The sequence below is a fragment of the Odocoileus virginianus genome, unplaced genomic scaffold (assembly GCF_023699985.2).
Source record: "Odocoileus virginianus isolate 20LAN1187 ecotype Illinois unplaced genomic scaffold, Ovbor_1.2 Unplaced_Contig_5, whole genome shotgun sequence".
Lineage (NCBI taxonomy): Eukaryota > Metazoa > Chordata > Mammalia > Artiodactyla > Cervidae > Odocoileus > Odocoileus virginianus.
Window position 1 is genome coordinate 2,986,764 of NW_027224322.1, and position 19,408 is coordinate 3,006,171.

The 19,408-nt window shown below is 56.1% G+C and overlaps 1 protein-coding gene across 6 annotated transcripts in view; it reads left to right on the plus strand.

Moving 5' to 3' along the window:
- FARP2 (FERM, ARH/RhoGEF and pleckstrin domain protein 2) overlaps positions 1 to 19,408 on the plus strand; it is a 93,025-nt gene continuing 73,617 nt past the window's right edge. For all 6 annotated transcript variants that reach the window (XM_070463707.1, XM_070463708.1, XM_070463709.1 and 3 more), the window contains exons 1-2: positions 1 to 89; positions 11,221 to 11,437. In XM_070463707.1, the coding sequence (XP_070319808.1) occupies positions 11,249 to 11,437 (189 nt within the window). In that variant the 5' untranslated portion in view covers positions 1 to 89; positions 11,221 to 11,248. The remainder of the gene's footprint in view (positions 90 to 11,220; positions 11,438 to 19,408) is intronic.

Genomic DNA, 19,408 nt, shown 5'->3' on the forward strand with positions numbered 1-19,408 from the left:
AGCGGGGGCGGCTCGCGGGCAGTAGGGAGCGGGCGGAGCCGGCGCGGATTCGGAGGCAGCTGCGGGCGACAGCTCGGGCTGGGCAGCCGGTGAGGGTGCGGGGCCGCGCGGCAGCGGGCGAGCAGGGGCCAGGCTGCGCCTCGGGGGCGGGCGGCGGAGGCCGCGGGCCGAAGCCCGAGGCAGGGCGGGCGCCTCCAGACGGCGAGCGGCCAGAGGAGTCTGCTCCCGGCCTGGGAAGGCCTTCGGGCGGCGGGCCGCGTGTTGAGGAGGGCGCTGTGTGGGGAGCCTGCCCGCTGGGGGTCCTGGGTGCGCGTGAGGACCCCGCGTGGGGGCCCCGGGGTGCGCGTGAAGGTCCCGCGTGGGAGCCCCGGGGTGCGCGTGAGGACTCCGCGTAGGGGCCCCGGGTGAGCGGGGAGGGCCCCGCGTGGAGGCCTGGGCAGAACCACAAGTGGAAGCTCCGGCGACTTGTCGCCATGCCCTTTTTGGCCTTTCCTTAAATGATCTTAAGGCTGGTATTAGGTGTTAATGCTTTTACTCCGGGAAACCTGGAAGGGCTGCCAGTCAATCCTAGGAGGAATCCAAAGGCCGCCCAGAAAGCTGGGACCCGACCATAACCAGCGATCGCTCAGGCCGGGGTCCACACCCACCCTGGAGGCCGCAGCCTCCGGAGGCCCTCCACGTGCTGGTCGGTGGTAATTGCCGTGAAAACAGAAATTCCCAGGAGGTGCACTGAAGGAAATAGTGTGAGTCCACAGTGAAAGGAAAGATTTACATCTCGGGGTGGCTTTTCCCTGTGCCTTTGCCTTTTCTGTGAGGGAGCTTTGGGCGGAGCACTCTGGAGAGCCTGATGGCGGTCAGGGGCACAGCACCAGAGTGCTTGCTGGTGGTGTGGAGGGACAGCGGAGCACCTGGGAGCTGGGCAGGCATGGAGTGGCTTTGCTTGCAGGCAGATCTCATGCTCTCTCTGCTGCTCTTTGAAAGTTCTCTGAGTTCCTTACACCAGAGACTTAACTCTCTGTGAGGGCTTATGAAGCACTTCACACCTGGTATTTGTATTTTGTTGTTCAGTCTCTAAGTCATGACTCTTTGCAACCCCATGGACTGTGGCACACCAGGCTCCTCTGTCCTCCACTGTCTCCTGGAGTTTGCTCAGACTTATGGCCATTGAGGGACTGTTGTCATCCAACCTTCTCCTTCCTCTGTCACCCTCTTCTCCTCTCCCTCAGTCTTTCCAATGAGTAAGTTCTTTGCATCAGGTGGCCAAAGCATTGGAGCTTTAGCATCAGTCCTTCCAATGAATATTCAGGGTTGATTTCCTTTAGGATTGACTGGTTTGATCTCCTTGCAGCCCAAGGGACTCTCAAGAGTCTTCTCCAACACCACAGTTCGAAGCATCAATTCTTCAGCGCTCAGCCTTCTTTATGGTCCGTCTCTCACATGTGTACATGACTACTGGAAAAACCATAGCTTTTGACTGTGCAGACCTTTGTCGACAAAGTGATGTCTTTGCTTTTTAATATGCTGTTTAGGTTTGTCATAGCTTTCATTCCAAGGAACAACTGTCTTTAATTTCATGGCTGCAGTCAAGTTGTCTCAAAATATGCAGAGATGATGTGGCCAGGCCCTGGCCCCATTTGGAAGCAGAGTGGGTGGCCGGTACTGGATGTCGCCTGGACCTGCTTCCTGGGGTGGGACTCCTGCTTTGTTGCAGACCCTCAGTGAACACTGAGCCATCTGGACCAGATGCTGGCAAGAGCTGCAGAAGTTTGCTGGCTCGTTTACCTGCTTGGACCTCCTCTCCTGGTAGACTTCCTGCTTCCTTCCCCTTTCCCAAAAGGGGAGTTTATATGATACATTCACGTATCTCTCCTCGGGCTCCTTATCAACAAATGAGGTTGCAGTTTACCTGCCTCATAGACTCGTTGTGAGGATTAAGCATCAGTAGCTAGATGCCTGGAACCCACTAAGTGCTTAATCGGTGTTAGCCATCATGTTCTCAAGTAGAAGAGCAGTCTGAGTTCACAGTCCAGAGAAAAGGAGGCAGTATTTAAGCAGATTGTCCTACTTGGGGGAAGGGCATGCCCTGCATTGACAAAGCAAAGATGGAGGCATGGATAGATCTGTGCTTTTAAATCCATCGGGCCCCTCCTCTCCTCTCCAAACACTTTGCCTCTCGGCACATTAGTGCCGCCTCTGTCCTGAGACGGTAGCAGTTCCTGCTGCTTATCCTTTCAGGTCGTTCCTGCTTTTCCTTCACCCACTCTCTTGTAAGCCTGCCACCTCCCCTTTTGCTCCATGGGTTGCAAGTTTCCTGCACACAGCTTAGGGTTCTTTGCGGGAAAACCGCTGTAAATTTTGAGTGCTGAGCCGAGGTCACCCCAGTCTTGCTCTCTGAGATCCCATGTGTGGAGCATCATTGGACTGCAGCATATTTGTCAGTTCCAGGCTTTACCTTGGCAACAGGGCGTCAAAGGTGAGGGCTCCACAGAGCTTAAGATGATAGAGGCCAGAATGTGATGGCTTTCTGGCGATTCTGCAAACTGGTCTGATCTTTTTGGAGAGCAGCTAGCAATAAGTGATAAAAGGTTTTGATTTTGGAATCCCGGTTTTTAAAACAAACTTGTATACACTCTGCATGTAAGAGTGGTAGAACACTCTGTAGCCTCCAGACATGCTTCAGCAACCCCCTTCTTACCCTTCCCTCCCAACAAAATTTGAACCATTATGATCCCTGGAAATACGTTCAAAAAGATATCTTAACCAAAAAGGCGAAGCAGTTCGTACACAGCAATTACACTGATTTAAAAATATACAAGGATGTGGACAAGGATGAGAGGAGAAGGTGGAGTGATGTAAGTAGTTTTATTTTAGGGTCATAGGACTGTTTTCCTGTTTACAGTCATTTTAAAATTCAAGACCAGAAAGGCCCTCTGATGCTGTCAGGTGCAGTGATGAACCTGTCTTCACCCGTCGCTCCCAGCTGCGGAGTACCAGGTGGTGAGATTCCACCCAGACCTCCTAGGTGGGCTCTCAGGACCCCCACAGCCCAGCCCCGTGGGCGCCCTCAGGGCCCCGCCCGTGTGCACTGCGCTTGCCCAGCCAGCCCTCTGTTCCCCCATGGGCCCAGCTCCACTCCGTGCTGGACAGTCGGCCGGGCAAGGCCAGCCGCGCCCCCTCCTCTGTGTTCCCTGGTGCTGCCTGCACTCCGCCGTGTAGTCCGGGCCACTTCCACAGGCATCTCCGCTTCTGGCTCATCCCGTACTGGACATGTGGGGTCCCTTAAGCCCAAGAGGGATGGCACATGGTGAGGTCAGGGGTGGGGGGAAGGCTGAGGTCACGTGTGTTGCAAGTCACTAACCTTTCTGAGCCTGAATTTCTTGTGTGGCAAGGCTTGTGAGCCAGGGGCGGGCATGGCAGCCACTCGGGACACTTGGGGGGTCTGACGCAGACACCCATCTTTCGCTGAGGCCTCCTCCCTCCCTCTCCACCCACCAGATCCCTGGTGGCTTCTGGCTTCACTCCTTGCAGCTCTTACCAGCACTTAGGAGACTGGCTCCTGTGTCTTCACCGCTGTGATGGGGGAGGTTTTCTCCTTTCAGAGGCTCCTGTGCTTTTAGGGACTTGGACTTGCTCTGTTCAGAAGCAAGGTGCTCGCTGAATGTTTGAACGAGTCAGGTTTCATCAGGGCAGAGTGAATGGCAGTTTTTATGGGACCTGAGATTTACCCAGTGTGGGGGAGGAGGCCTCCTTAAGTGTTAGAAATAAAAATTAACTTGGAGTGCAAATATTTATTTAGAATGAGAAAAAGTAAATACGTTACAGAGTTGAGAAAGCTGACCATTAATACAACAGTCAGAAAAATCCAGAAAAATAGCATATTTGTTAATTATCTGACACACGTCTGTTTCCCAGTGGCTCAGTGGTAAAGAATCCACCTGCCAAGCAGGAGACCCAGGTTCAATCCCTGGGTCAGGAAGATCCCCTGGAGAAGGAAATGGCAACCCACTCCAGTATTCTTGCCTGGAGAATCCCATGGACAGAGGACCCTGGTGGGCTACAGTCCATGGTGTCACAATCAGTCAGACACGACTGAGCAAGTTAACAGCAGCGGCAGCAGATAAGAGTTGGTATTGTCTTGAGCCCTCGACACACACCTCTGTACCACTTTTCATTTGGCCATGTACTTTTTAATTAGTGTGACAGAGAATAGAATGAGTTCAGTGACTCTTCTAGCATGGTTGATCAGAAATCTTTATTGTTGACTGTTAGGAGATATAAAACATGGTTTCACACTTGCTCTTTCTAGCACAGCTACAGATTGTGTCTTGGAACAGCAGGAGTTCTGATAAATTCTGTTTTGCAGAATTCCATTCAAAACAGGTAAAACTCTGTGCCGTATTTATAAGCATACCACTGCAGTGTAAATTCTTTTCACTGACAGGCGGGCGGTGCAGTTTTGACCACTGAGTGCTGCGCTGTGCTTGCCTTCCCACGTGTCTGTGATGACTTTGCAGCGTCTGGCCCCCTGCACTGCCAGCCTTGCTCCTTCTCCAGGCCCACACGCCCCCTGCACCAGGCGCCGCTGGGGCTGTTCATGTCGCCACGGGGTCAGGCCTGCACTTTGTCCCCTAGCCCTGGGCCCGAGCACCCCATGCGACAGCGACGCTCCCGGAGCCAGGCCTGCGACGTGATGGCTAGTGATAACCTCGGTGTGAAAACGGAAACGTGTCCCATTAAACCCGAACTCAGCGTGTCTCCTGCTCCTCGTGCAGGTAGTTGGGTGCTGTCTTGAGCCACGTGACCTGGGGAAGGAGAACGCAGGCAGGGTCAGGGTGGGAGGGGCAGCGGTCTCTGTCGATTGCCATTGGAATATATGTGCGAACTTCCTAGAAGGCTTCGCCAAGGGCCCCTTCTTAGGACCTTGAAAGGGGCCATGCCAGCGAGGAGCCCAGAAACAAGGCAGATGGGCCTCAGAGTCACATGGCCAGACAAGGGCAGGGCATGGCCAGCACCTTGAGGGTGCCTGGGACGCACGTGGTAAGGGTGGTAAGGGAGCTCGGCACCTCTTCCGACAGGTGGTGGGGCGCGTTCGGGAGGAAGCAGCTCTGGGTCGTTTTACAAATCACTGGAGTTCTGTCTCCTGCGGCCTTCAGATCCCGGCTGCCTTGGTGACAGTTAATAAGATGCATGTTGGGGGAACAAGTCTCACTGTCAGAACAAGAAACCCATTCCAGAGACTGTTGAAAAGTGATCATTTGACTTTAACTGAACTGTCTGAGAAGGAGGAGACCCAGGGTAGGTCCCCTGCTTTCTCCTTGAAGGTGAGCTTTGCTCCGCTGTAGGGCCCCTGCTGTCCTCTGCCCAGCAACCATCTAATTTCAGAAGTAATGTGTGTTCATCCCTGGAGGCATCTCCAAAACGACAGACCCTCGGAAGGAAGGAAGTAAAAATCGACCGTCTTCCCAAAGAGCACCATGCAGATGCGCTCTAGATGCCCGGGGGTCGAGTTCTGTTTCTGGGAAGAGGCACAAGCCCCCTCGGCCCCAGCTCGCCCACCGCCCCTGCTGCAGAGCTGGGTGGTCGCGCGGAGCAGCCGTGAGGAAACAGCGGCCAGCACTGCCGCGCGAGCAGCGAATCTCCTGTTCCTCCGTCGCCTCCCCCAGCTTCCCCAGACTGCTCCCAGGGCAGCCAGAACCTAGAGGTGGGCTCCAGGCGCAAACCGGGAGGGCTGCAGGAGGAGCTGCCCAGTTTGGGTTCCAGAGAGACAGGGAGACAGCCACCGTACCCCCTCCCTCTCCCTGTCCTCCAGCCAGGCCTGTGGCAGCAGGGCCTGCAGACGCCTGTGACTCGGGGGCGCTCTCCTCTCTCCTGCAGCCGGGGCAGCCCCCAGCAAGCAGGGCGTCAGCTGCAGGCTCCTTGTTGGAGAACTGAGGAGTAAGCCAGGGAGCTGTGGACAGGGCGCCGGGGGGCTGATGCCCGTGGAGAGGGGGCGACCCTAGTGGAGGGGCGCCTGTGGGGTGACCCCCGTGGAGAAGGGGCCTGCGGGGGCGACCCTAGTGGAAGGAGCCTGCAGGGCGACCCCCATGGAGAAGGGGCCTGCGGGGGCGACCCTAGTGGAGGGGCGCCTGCGGGGCGACCCCCGTGGAGAAGGGGCCTGCGGGGGCGACCCCCATGGAGAAGGGGCCTGCGGGGAGACCTCCGTGGAGAAGGAGCCTGCGGGGTGACTTCCGTGGAGAAGGGGCCTGAAGGGATGACCGCAGAGTTGCTGATGAATTTGTGGGCCCAGTGCTGAGCTATGCCTACATGGGGCCAACTCTGCACCACTTGCCAGTGGGAACTCAGCTGGGGGGGGACCACAGCCTGGGAGCCAGGCGGGCGCCAGGGAGGGTGGAGCCTCTGCAGGCTGGGCTAATGCTGAGGCCTCCACCCGACTCTGGCAAGGCCAGTGCAGCGAAAACAGAGATGCCATATCTCGTGGGATTTAAGTGATGCCAGAGACTCACAGTGCAATGTTTTGCGTACGTTATGTACTTATTTGTGACCACACTGGCTCTTCACTGCTGCTCAGGGTCTCTGGTTTGGGCGAACAGGGGCCGCTGTTCATTGTGGTATGTGGCTTTCTCACTGCAGGGGCTTCTCTTGTGGCAGAGCACAGGCTGTAGATGCTCAGGCTTCAGACGTTGCAGCTTGTGGGTCCTGGAGCGTGCAGGCTCAGTAGTAATGGCTCATGGACTTAACTGCTCCATGGCCTGCGGAATCTTCTGGACCACGGATCAAACCCATGTGCCCTGCATTGGCCGGTGGGTTCTTACCCGCTGTACCATTCCAACACAGTATTTTAACCTCCAGGATACAATCCAAAATTACCCGACATACTTAGAACCAGGGAAATACCAGCTCACAGGAGAGAAGACAGGCTACAGCTCAGATGATGCGGATATTGGAATTACTAGACAAAGACCTTGTGGTCGGCAGAACTTTGTCCCCTAAGGCCATCACTACCAGTGTTACTTCCGAGAACAGGTTCTGTTATGTGGCAAAAGCGCTTTGCAAATGTGAGACCATCGACGAGGTTCCCTACTTGAGCTGAGACACGAGCACTGCAGACTCCAGAAACAGGGTTCCCAGCGCTGCCCTCCCAGCACTAGTGCCCCGCCAGAGGCAGTTGTTTGGGTAATTTATCCTCCAGCGTGCTTGTTTGAATGGAAGCAGATGCGTGTGTTCATGGTCCTCCTCTTAACCAGAACTCATGTGCCACATACCTGCTTTGCACCTGGCTTGTATCCACCTTCACACCAAAGAAGCACATAGAGACCTTCTAGTGATAGAAATTTCAGCAGCTACCTCTGCTGTGGACAGAGGGCTGTGCTTGCTAGTGAGCCACATGCTCATTTTCCAGCCAAGGGGGAGGCAACTTGGGAGCAGACCATTTTTTTTTTTTAATAGACTTTTTTTTAGAGTAATTTTAAGTTCACAGAAACTCCGAGTGGAAGTTCCACAGATTTCTCACATGCCCCCCACTCCAGACATGCACAGCCTCCTGCATCGTCACTGCCCTGCCCCAGTGGTACCTCTGTTACAAACCTGCGTTGACACGTCATCACCCAGAGCTTCGGCAGACTTTTGAGCTGAGTTGTTCCAACTTTAGAATGGAAATTATACATCACAAAGTGGTTTTGAAGTTTTTTTTTTATTAAATGAGAATATATAGGAGCCAAGTTTGGAACACTAGACATCAGTGGTGGAAATTGTATCCAGCCACCAGAAATAGTTTTAGGAATGAGACTGCAAAACATTTTGATCACATAGAGGAAGAAAGGAAAGTGAACTGGAGTCCCTTGTCAGTCCCTAGATTTTGATTGATTCCCTCCAGGTCTCTGGAGAGGGTTCCCCTGAGGAGGTCCCCCTGGAGAGGGTCTCTGGAGAGGTCTCTGGAAGCAGAGGAGCTGCCTTCTGCCCTTTAGAGCCTGTAGGACTGGGAAGCGCTTGCTGTGTGTCTCATCTAGTTTGCATACTCTTGCCTTTTAAATGTTTATTTATAAGCACACAGAGCAAGACAAAGTAATTTCTGTTAGGCTGTAATTTATGTAAAGCAGATTCAGTGCATACATTTTTCCTTTCTTCCCATGGTCAGGCTAGAGGAAGCAGTCAGGCTGAGGCAAGACTGTTGAACAAGCAACTTCAGCTCCTACAGGGAGAGTTCTGTCACTGCTGCTCACTCCAGAGTGAGACCAAGGTTGACTGCTGTTTGCAACACGGTGGTTCTGTCTGATTTTCCAAGTTCCTTCTTTCCTGAACTCTCCTAAGCTAAAAGATGAGCAGTCGTTAAATAGGAGGTATGTGCGCATTGCTGATGCGTGATAGCAAGTAGAGCTCTCCTGGAGTGTCCAAGGGAGGGTGCCTCGTGGGCTCGGGTCCTCTCAGGAGAGTCGTCCTCTCCTGGAGTGTCCGCGGGAGGGTGCCCGTGGGCTCAGGTCCTCTCAGGAGAGTCGTCCTCTCCTGGAGTGTCCGCGGGAGGGTGCCCGTGGGCTCAGGTCCTCTCAGGAGAGTCGTCCTCTCCTGGAGTGTCTGCGGGTCCTCTCAGGAGAGTCATCCTGTCCTGGAGCATCCTCATGAGGATGCCCCGTGGGCTCGAGTCCTCTCAGGAGAGTCATCCTCCCCAGGTGAGCCTCCGGGATGTGAGGATGTCTTGTGGTCCTCGGTCTCAGCTTCAGCTGGGTGGGTATCTTCCTTTGACCAGGAGGAAATTACTGGGACAGAAGCTTGCTGCTCAGAAGACATATAAACCTGCAAAGGCCATGTTTTAGAATTCCTTGATCTAGGAAAAGTGTTTTTCCATTTATCTAACGTGTCTTTTGTTCTTAGGAGAGATGAAACAGTGGTTGATTAACAGTGTGCTGTTGAAACTGCATGAATCAAATGCACAGCTTGGTGAGCTGTGAGTGGACAGTGTCCAGCCGAGCCGTGGAGCTGCGCTGGCCACGCCTGCAGCCCCTCCCCTGTGGCCTTCCCAGGGCAGCCCCCCATGGGGACCCCAGCCCTGGCTCTTCTGGGATAGCCTCCCTGCACGTTCTTCTTGCTGTTCCTCACCTGAGTGAGCACAGTATTTTAGTCTTGCTTGCTTTGGGTTTGTTGTTGTTGTTGTTGTTTTTCAAGAAGTAGGTGTTTAGACATGACTTTCTTGTAAAAAGTCAAAGGGAAGAACCTGAAGAAATTTTTTCCATCTAAAATTTTTATGAAAAAGTATAAATGAGAATTATACAATGGAATGCACAACAGAAGTGATTCAAAAAAAATACCTTGGTTGTGTGTATTGCTTCAGAACTGTAGCTTTACTTAAAAGGGAAAGGCTCATTTGGGGCCACAGCTTGTTCCAGAAGGGCCTCTCCTGTGGTGGGTGAGGCTGTGAGCTGACCTCGTCTCCCTCCACCTGTCTGCGCGCCTGGGACGCCTGGCAGCTGGGCTCGTCTTCCTGCACACCCTTGCTTCCGCAGTGGCTTCTCCCGTTTGTGAAGCTGGAATGAAAGCGCTCACATTTGTGGTTCTCAGCACCTCACGGTCTCACACTCAGCGGCATGGAAGCAGGTTTCTGCCGTGTTGATCGTGGCCGCGGCCTGTGCAGTGCCTGTGTGATGACGCGCCGCGTGCTCTTATCCGTGACGTTGACCACGGTAAGAATTACTTCTCCCAGGGCCATGCAGCCTGGAGGGAGAGCTCTGAGGACAGCGGGTGACCGCCAGCCTGAACCGCCCTCGCGGCTCAAGTGACCCGCGTGCCCATCTGCGCACGGGGTCAGCCGTTGCCTTGTGCGGAGGCTGGGCTGGGAGCTGTGTCTGGCAGGATGACCAGCTGCCTCGTCACTGTGCTCGAGCTGTGCGCGTCTCACTTTCCCGGCAGTCTTGGCTCATTTTCCGTTTGCTTGTTGATAAACCAGACGTGCAAGTCAGTTCTCAGCCGGACGGTTGGGAAGGCCTTACTGAGTAAGTCTTAAGCAGGAGGCGCTTGGCAGCAGGTCACTGAGAAGCTTTTCAAACTTAATTCAAGAGATAAAAAGTTCGTGAGTTAGTTTATCTTGATAACAAAATTAGATTGAAAGAGAGAAGGCGGCCAGGGAGCTCAGCAGTGAAATCGGCATGAAACGGAGAGGACCAGGAGTCTAGTGAGATTAATTCTGCAAAATATTTACTGGAAGCTAGTCGAAGATTTTTGAAGATGATTAAGCAAAATAAAATAATTTTTGTGGCATCTGCATTCTTTCTTGATTAAACATCTGGCATTTGTTTTTGTCTTACCATGTTTAACCATTAAGTGTGTTTCCTTAAATTGACTTTTGTACATAAATAGGCATATTTAAGAAGGGAATTTGCCATAAGTAGAAGGTAACTTTATTAACAAGGATGAATGAAAGCAAGCCTATATTACTAGATTCTAGCAGATACTTAGCCCATTCTTTCATTGTTAAAGACAATGGTGTGATGGGCTCTGTTCAACTTAATAGCTTAGGGTTGGAGAACTTTCCCCACACAGCAGGGAGGGTTGGAAGGGAACAGGTACCTCCCGGGGCACCTCTGACCCTCTCAGACCCTCAGCGTCCTCATCGGTGAGGAGAGCGCCGGGGTAGCAGGCGGTGGGGGTGCGGGGACAGGGCAGCAGGCGGGGCTCCCCGTGGTGTGTACCACGCTGCCCTCCGGCGCTGGGCCTGGAGCTTCCTCCGAACCCCTGGCGACACCTATGCAGCCTGGAGACACAGCTGAGGGACCAGGACTTGCAGGGCTGGCAAAGGTGGCCCCGGCATCTCCATCCACCTTCCTTGCCGGGTGGGGACCCGTGACCCAAGCTGTGTGTACCCACCTACCTTTGCTAAAAGGCCCTGGGCTGTGCACACAGCGTGTGGGCAGCATCTGAACCTCTGGGCTGGGGGCGGGAGGAGGTGGCTGGGGGCTGCCCTACTCCAGGGGGCCCCTTCGGAGGGTCTGGGGTCCGCTGGCACCGCCCAGCCTACACACCCCGGAAACCTTGGTTCCCGGGCTGCCACTGGCTGGTATCTGTGCTCCACCCGCCCGTGTGTGAGGAGAAGATAATCTTTCTAAACTGTTTCCAGGTAGTTTAAGACAGAAGTACAAAATCAGTGCTGGGAATTCCGGTCTACCCGGTAATTTTCTTACGCTGTTTTAAAATTGAAATAACTGAAGATAATTGGGGTTTTTTTGTTTGTTTTAGCACACTCCTCCCTCTCAGCTGCTGAGGAATGGGGGAGCTGGAAGGAACATACAGAGTCCTGCAGACCCCGGGGGCACGCCTGGGCACCACGACCCCCGTGGGCGTCAGCACCCTGGAGCCTGGGTTGGGGCCCCTGGCAGGGGCGGCGCGGCCAGCGATGAGGACACAGCTCCGCGTGCAGCTGCTGGACGACTCCATTGAGGTGTTTGACGTCGAGGTAAGAAGCCCGGGGCCTGTGCCTCTTGTTTGCTGAAAGTCAGGTGCCGAATTCCACATTGCTGGTAGACTTTGCCTGTTATCAAGTTGCCTTAAGTGGCTGGGTAACAAAACGCTTGGAAACAGTGAGCCTGGAGAATGACATTCTCTTGACTTTCCTTTAAGCTTCTGATGCAATGTGGGCGTTGGAGAGGCTGGCCGAGTGCCGTGCAGTGCAGGCGGGAACCAGCTGGCCCGCTCCGGAGTCTTGGTGGCCAAGCGGCTGCGTGAGAGGCGCCCCTCAGCCTCACCGTGTGTCCGCTTCCTTGTCTGCATGGGGGGCGACTCCAGGCCCTGCTTCTTGGGGTGGCTGGCTGAGGGCTGAGCCTCACACATGAGGAGCCTCACACAGAACTCGTTTTTCTGGGTCAGCAATAAGAACACTTTTACTTTGAAAATTCCCTGTGGTAGCTTGCACTGATAATGTTGGCAAAAGCAACTGAATATAGCAAATGTTTGAAAACATTTTTTCTGATTTTCCAAATAGCATTAGAATGAATGGTCTTTTTAAAAGTTGCCTATTTTCATAGTGTGTGTGTGTGCTTAGTCGCTCAGTCGTGTCCGACTCTTGGCGACCCCGTGGACTGTAGCCCGCCAGGCTCCTCTGTCCATGGGATTCTCCAGGCAAGAATGCTGGAGTGGGTTGCCATACCCTCCTCCAGGGGATCTTCCTGACCCAGGGATCAAACCAGGTCTCCTGCACTGCAGGTGGACTCTTCACTGTCTGGCTCACCAGGGAAGGCCATGAGTACTGGAGTGGGTAACCTATCCCTTCCCCAGGGGATCTTCCCAGGAATCAAACTGGGGTCTCCTGCATTGCAGGTAGATTCTTTACCAGCTGAGCTACCAGAGAATGCAGAAATATATTATTTTTTCTAGTATTTTTTATTGGTTTAAAGTAATAACTTTGGCAGCACTTCCCTGCTCTTAATGTGACAAACCAGAGAGAGAATGAAGTCTAACTTGGGCAGAGGCTGGCTTGTGCTTGGGGGGAGGTCGGGGGCTGCACAGGAAGTGGGCAGGCGGAAGGGGCTGGAGGAAGCCGGAGCCTGCCTGCAGAAAGCGCTGTGAGAGCAGAGGTGAGGAAGGAGGTGAGCGTGGGGAGCAGGCGGGGAGCCAGCTAGGCTGGGAGGAGGGGAGGTGCCCGCGCCCCAGCTCGGAGTCCAGGGCCTGCCGGCGTCTCTTGCTCGCGTGTTCCGTGGCAGGTATCCAGTGCCTGGGTTCCTAGTGTCTGGACTCGAGGACCCTGCAGGTTCTTAGGTCTCACCCAAGGAAGAAAGCAAGTATCACTTAATCGGGCGGTAACTGAAACTGGCAGGACTTGCCCGTCCGCCGTCAGCAACACTCCTGTATTGCAAGAGGCCGACTTTGCAGGACAGGGAGCCTGGAGCAGGCACCTTTGCACCCCGGGGAGCGGGCGGCTCTCCGTTCCTCTCACCTTCTCACCGTCCTCCGATGAGTCACCTGGAGGAACTGGTTACAGTCTGGGAATGAGCTGTGCTCCCAGGTCTCTTCCAGCCCAAAGTCTGGAAGAATCTCCACCACGAAGCTGCCCTGTGGTGAATGCACTTGCTTTGGTCCAGGCTTCAGAGGGGCTCCCAGGTGCTTAGTAGTGAGAAGCCCGCCCACCAGTGCAGGAGACGCGGGTTCCATCCTGGGTCGGGAAGGTCCCCTGGAGGAGGGCATGGCTACTCACTCCAGTATTCTTACCTGGAGAATCCCATGGACAGAGGAGCCTGGTGAGCTACAGTCCATGAGGTCACAGAGAGTCAGACACAACTGAAGCTACTTAGCATGGATGAAGGCTTAGAAGAGGTTCAGATTTTTTGAAAGAAAGGAAAGAAGGAAGGAAGAAGAGAAAAGAAAAGAATTGCATTATTTAGGGTTTACTTTTGGAGCATCGTTTTTTTGGTCCTGGTTAATAGTCTTTATCAACTAAACCTAGGCTCAAAAAAGGAGAAAAGCAGACATTTATTGCTGAGTCACAAATAAGGTGTAATTCTTCTCTGGGAAATTCACTTGTAAATCAGAGACACCATTGGATAAAGGTTCAGAATATATCAAACTTGTCAAAGTTTTAACAAACTGAAATTGCTGTTTCCTTTAATCAGATAGAACCATCACGTTTGGTATTTTGAGATACTTGGCAGAGTCCAGAAATTAAAAGAGTCAAATTGTTGTTGCTTATCATGAGTTGGATAGGGTACTTTTTAAGTTGTGCCTGAGGTCACTGATATCTGCCTTTCAGGAGAAGCTAAAACTCAGTATATGTTTTTGTAAATTAGTTGTATTGAAAGTGCCCTATCCCCCACAACTGTGTCAGTTAGCTTTGCTGAGTAACAAACCACCCCAACCTTGATAACCTGGGTGAACCGTTAATGCTTCCTGCACGTCTGAGTGTTGGCTTGGAGGGTCTCCTGGCTTGGCCTGGCTCAGAGGGCCGAGGGGCTGGCACGGCCTCACTCCTGAGTCTGGGCCCAGCCGGAAGCTGTCTGCGTGTGGCCCTCGCCCTCCAGCGAGCTGGCCTGGCCGGGTTGGCGTGGGGATGGGCGTGCGAGGTGGGAGCCGTGAGGTCCCGGCAGCTTCTGCTGTGTCCCCCTGCCGGCCAGCCGGGCTCCGGGGCGGGGAGGTGTGCGGAGGGGGGAGCACTCGCGAGGCCTTCCCAGCCGGGCTCCGGGGCGGGGAGGTGTGCGGAGGGGGGAGCACTCGCGAGGCCTTCCCAGCAGCCGTTGCCGGCAGTCAGGACCGCGGTCTCTGCAAAGAAACTGTCCCGGAGCCCTGGTGCCGGTGTCACATCTGCTGACACACCTCTCGGGCTGCACGGGAAGGGCTGCAGAGAAGGCGTGCCCACACTGCCCCGCCCCCCGTGGGTCCCGGACGCAGGGTCGAGGCTGCCTTCCGCCCGGGCCCCCTCCCTGCCCCTCCATCACCGCCCCCTGTGTCCCTGCCAGCACCACCCCCTCGCCCAGCAGGCTGGCACTGAGAGGCGTGCTGTGGCCCGGTGGTTGCTCTGCGCTGGGGGCTGGTGTGGACGCGGGTGCCTGGCGGGAGATCCCTGGCCGGTGGCCTCTGTCGGTAGCTCAGAGGAGGTCTCGTGGGCCTGGAGCCAGGCTCTGCTGCTGAAGGCAGCTCAGGGCAGCGAGGCTGCGTCCACGTGTGGCCCAGGGCCGGGCGGGGCACCGACAAGCGGGCGGGGGGGGGGGGGGGGGGGCGTGCTCTCTCCTGGAGGGTCTTTGTTTCTCCCCATGCAGCAGCGTCCTCCGACCTTAGGGACTCACTGGCTGTTTGTGGCTGCTCTCTGGCCACCCACGCCTAGCGTGTGCTCGTTTGACTTACTTACCCCTAAGTGTCCCATGGTCGTGTCAGTGAACCCACAGGCTGATGTGCTGACCTTCCCTCCTGGAACTGACGATGGCGCAGCGTGGCGAGGCCCACGACGACGCTGAAGGTTCCATCTCAGGGGCTGAGGATGCAGTTAGTAGTGTGGTTACTTTCGAAGCGTTGTCTCTGCCTCTGTGAGAAGTCCCCCAGGCTGAGTCTGACGGGCAGCCCCCACCCTGCCCCCTGCCCCCCAGGCCCCAGCTCGTCCCCTCCCCCCGGAGCCTTGGCTCCGCCCACCACCCATGGGGCCCCTGCACAACCCCGGACCCCAAGCTGCCGCCCGGGCGCCCCACAGTCAGCAGCTCCGAAGCTGGGCCTGCTTTGTCCGGAGCAGCGTTGCACACGCGGAGCAGATTCACTGAGGTGTAACACGTGGCCACACGGTCACCCATGTAGAGCGTACGCGGCAGAGGCTGTAACATGGTCACAGACGTGCACCACCATCACTGCAGTCAGCTGCCCGGTGTCTCATCCTCAAGGGGACCCCCATGCCCTTCAGCTGCCGCCCCCCCACCCCACCAGTGTGCTCCACCCTTGCCCTGCCCCGAGCGGCTGAGACCCGCTTCCTGACCCTGCAGACGTGAGTCTCTGTCCTTCCCCCTGAGGGTCCTGTCCCTGGACGTGAGTCTCTGTCCTTCCCCCTGAGCGTGCTGTCCCCACGGACGTGAGTCTCTGTCCTTCCCTCTGAGCGTCCTGTCTCCGCAGACGTGAGTCTCTGTCCTTCCCTCTGAGCGTGCTGTCCCCGCGAACGTGAGTCTCTGTCCTTCCCTCTGAGCGTCCTGTCTCCACAGACGTGAGTCTCTGTCCTTCCCTCTGAGCGTGCTGTCCCTGCGGACGTGAGTCTCTGTCCGTCCCTCTGAGCATCCTGTCCCCGCGGACGTGAGTCTCTGTCCGTCCCTATGAGGGGCTGCGCGTGGCCTTCTGTGGCTAGCTCCCCCCAAGCATGCTGTGTCAGGGATCCTCTGTGGAGCAGAGTGTGCGGTACTGTTTCCCTTTTGCTGGAGGAATGGCACTTCATGGTGCCTGTAGGGAGAGAGAAAAGTATCACACGGCGACAGTCAGGCCCTCTGGCCGCCCGGCTGCTCCTGCCCGCCGTTTGTAAAGCTGCGGTTATGTGTCAGCTGAGCCCACTGCCCCTGTGCGTGCGTGTCACCACCTCCTTGCTTGGCCGCGGGCCACTTTTGCTCTCTAAACACGTGTAAGCCCCGCCTGAGAAGCCCTGTGTTGCCTTGCGGCCGTGTCCGCTGCTCAGCCACGAGAGCGTGCAGCGCGCCTGCCGTCCCTGCGGCCCCTCGACTTTTCTTCCCGCTTCCCCGCTCGTGCCTGGCCTACCGCGGCTTCAGCGAACCATGTGAATGGTGAGACGGTACCGCAGCCCCGTTCTCTCCTCCACTGTCAGCTGGGGCCGTTCCCCTGGGGTGCAGCGGACGCTGCTGCTGTGAACGCCCGTGTGCACATCTTGGGGGCGCCCGTGTCCGTGTGTCTGGCCCAGACGCCCATGTGTGAGTGCTCGGGGGCGGCCCACTGCCTTCCAGGGGGCTCCCCGTCTCCCTCCCACCAGCAAGGCCTCCGGTTTCCCCACGTTCTTACCTGCAGTATTACCTGACTTTTTGAGTCTAGCCGTCCTGGTGGGTTTGAAGTGGTGTCTCATTGTGGTTTCAGCTAAAATTTTTAAAATTCTTAATGGCTTAAGAAAGGAAAGTTTTGAGCCCCAAATATGAGAATTGTACCATTAAAAAGTCCCCTTTGGGGATGGTTCCTTGGATTGACAGTGAATCATTGGGAAGCTCAGCGTCTTGCTGAACCCCTGACCTCACGTGGAGTGAACGTCTCTACACCCCAGAGTGGTGAGGGCTGCCGCGGACGCAGGCTAGGGGCAGGGCCTGCAGGCCTGGGCACTGAGGCTGGCAGATAGCAGGGGCCGCTTTGTGTGATATCTGAAAATACTGAAGTTCCATTTAGCGTGGTCATGCAAATTTATAGAAGCAGGACCGTTTACTGACTCTGCATTTTCAGCTTCTGTGTCTTATTATAAGTAATAGCTGCCAGTCTGTGAATAGCTTCACATGTGTGCAACAAGCTTAAGCTTATTACAGTCAGGTAAGATGATGGAGCAAGATGTGGTTCTTACTGGTCACTGGTTCAAACACTTCTGTTTTGTGTGGAAGGGCAGGCAGAGGAGGCAGAAGTCTGTCTGACAGATGCAGGGTGGAGCTTCAGCTGACTTATTTTAAGCGATGCTGGGCATTTATCAATGGCATTCTTGGCTCCCCAGTTGGTCAGCGGCCAGGTTTTTGATCTGGCAAAGTCATGATTTGTTTTCAGTTAATTAAATGAATTCCATGGTTTTTAAATTAGAGATCTGGCCTCAGCTCCAGAAAGTCTTTGTTCTGATCCGTGAGAGAAGCTGTCTAGAGGCCGTGCCGGCCCCCTGGCCCTGCGCGCAGAGGCGGGCAGTGGAAAGTGTCCAGCTCCCCGCTCTGTCGGCGGGCACCCCGCAGGGCCATGCCGGGCCTATGTCGCCTGAGGGGCCTCCCCTGGGCCGCGGGCGCAGCGGCGGGGAGGGGGCACGTACCGGGCCCTTCGCTGGCCGGTCAGGGACTGAGGTCAGCTGTCGCTTCCCTGGCGTCTGGTCTGTGGACAATGCCACTTGGTGGCTGCAAGAACCTTCGGGAGAGCGGTTGGGCAGGTGGGCCTCTCCCCGGAGTGAGTGTCCCGCCTTTGCTGCCAGCTGGGGGTGGGGCCCCAGCGAACACAAAGCTTGCCCATGTTCCCCGTCTCCTAACACACTCAGAATTTCCAGAATGGGCTTTCTTTTCTGTGAATTGCAAAAGCTTTGGCTTGAATATGGGACAAGTAGGAGGACAGACCCTGCTCATGAAGTCCCATTCTGGAAGACTTGAAGTTGCTGTTCCAGTAAAATCTTAATGTTTTCTTTCTGGCCAGGAAGACATAGCCAAAATTCCAGAAAGTATCATAGCCAGATGTCTGTCGCCGCTCCCGCACAAACACCCTAAATATGGCAGAGAAGCCGCCTCGGAACTTATTTTGGTGTGATCTCAGGAGAAGCCAGTAATTCAGCTTCTGAGGTAGGGATAGTGCAGGCTTCGCCCAGAGCCCTGCATCTCCAGCCCACACAGCCTCTGTGTGGTCCTGCCCAGCTCTGGAAACCTGTCATTTGGTTTTAGAAAGTTTGTGTCTGTTTTTGACCCTGAAGCCCAGGAATGTGGCAGGATGAGATGGGCCAGGGGTGTGGACATTTCCCCAGCTGTGGAATCGAAGCGTCCACACACGCATGCGCATGCCTGCACACGTGCACGCCTGCGGGTTGGCATGTGCAGTCCTTGGATGAGCCAGCGAGGACGACGGATGACAAAGGGAAGAGGATCAGGAAGCATCACCGGGGAAGCCCGTCCCCGCGCGGTGTTCTGGAGAATGGGTCTCAGGGTCTCAGCAGAGGGTCCTAGGGAGGACACGTGCCGACGGGCGGTCCGCACCTGGGAGCCATCCTCTCAGAACCTGAGACGCCCGGTGGGCTGTGTCCTTGGCCGCCCTGGCAGGAGATGGGCCACTCGGCGAGGTCTCTGGCCTGTGACACCCCCACCACCACCGCTCCGCACACCATGCCCAGAACCGTCTCTCCTGCCCATGTGGCACTCTCGTTTCTGACCAGGAAGAGTCCGATGCCCTCTGTTCCGGGGAGCCCAGGAGAGCTGAGCTGACGCAGTTCCAGATTGCTCTCCGAGTGGCCGCTCTCTTTAGCCTCCACCCCACCCTCCCCAGCCACCCGCAGGGAGGCCCTGCCCGCCTGCCCAGGGTGGGCACCCCGGCCGCCTGGCCTCCACGGGGTCACTTGGCCTGCAGCTTGTGCCCCCACAGTTCCCTCCCCCCAAGGGGGGTGAGCTGCCTTCTCTCTGCCTCAGGACACCAGGTGGGGCAGCTTGGAACCAAGTGGTAGGCCTCAGCCTGGGTGGCTCGAGGCAGAGCGTGTTCCGAGCCTGCGCGCAGAGAGGCGGCGCGTGTTCCGAGCCTGGGCGCAGAGAGGCGGCGCGGGTTCCGAGCCTGGGCGCAGAGAGGGGGCGCGTGTTCCGAGCCTGGGCGCAGAGAGGCGGCGCGTGTTCCGAGCCTGGGCGCAGAGAGGCGGCGCGTGTTCCGAGCCTGGGCGCAGAGAGGTGGCGCGTGTTCCGAGTCTGGGCGCAGCTCTGCGCAGCGCCCGTCCTGACGTGCAGGCGCCTGTCTGCTCCTGTGGGGGCCACGTGGACCAGCCGGGGCAGGAAGGCCCGGGGTCACCCCACAGGCCTCTGCTCAGCCGCCCAGTCCCCTCCCCCGCCCCCGTCTGAGCTAGAGCCGGCTCTGCTCGTGGTGGACAGTGTCTGGATGTTAGGAGCAGGGCTGTTGCAGAAATTCTTGTGTGTGTTGCACACAGGTGTGCACGTACGCAGGTTTCCCCACGCTGTGGCCCCTGTGGCTGTGTGCTGTGCCCATCTCCGCCCTGCCCAGGTCCGCGAATGCTCTGGGAAGGGGCTACACCATTTTCCTTGCCATCAGCTAC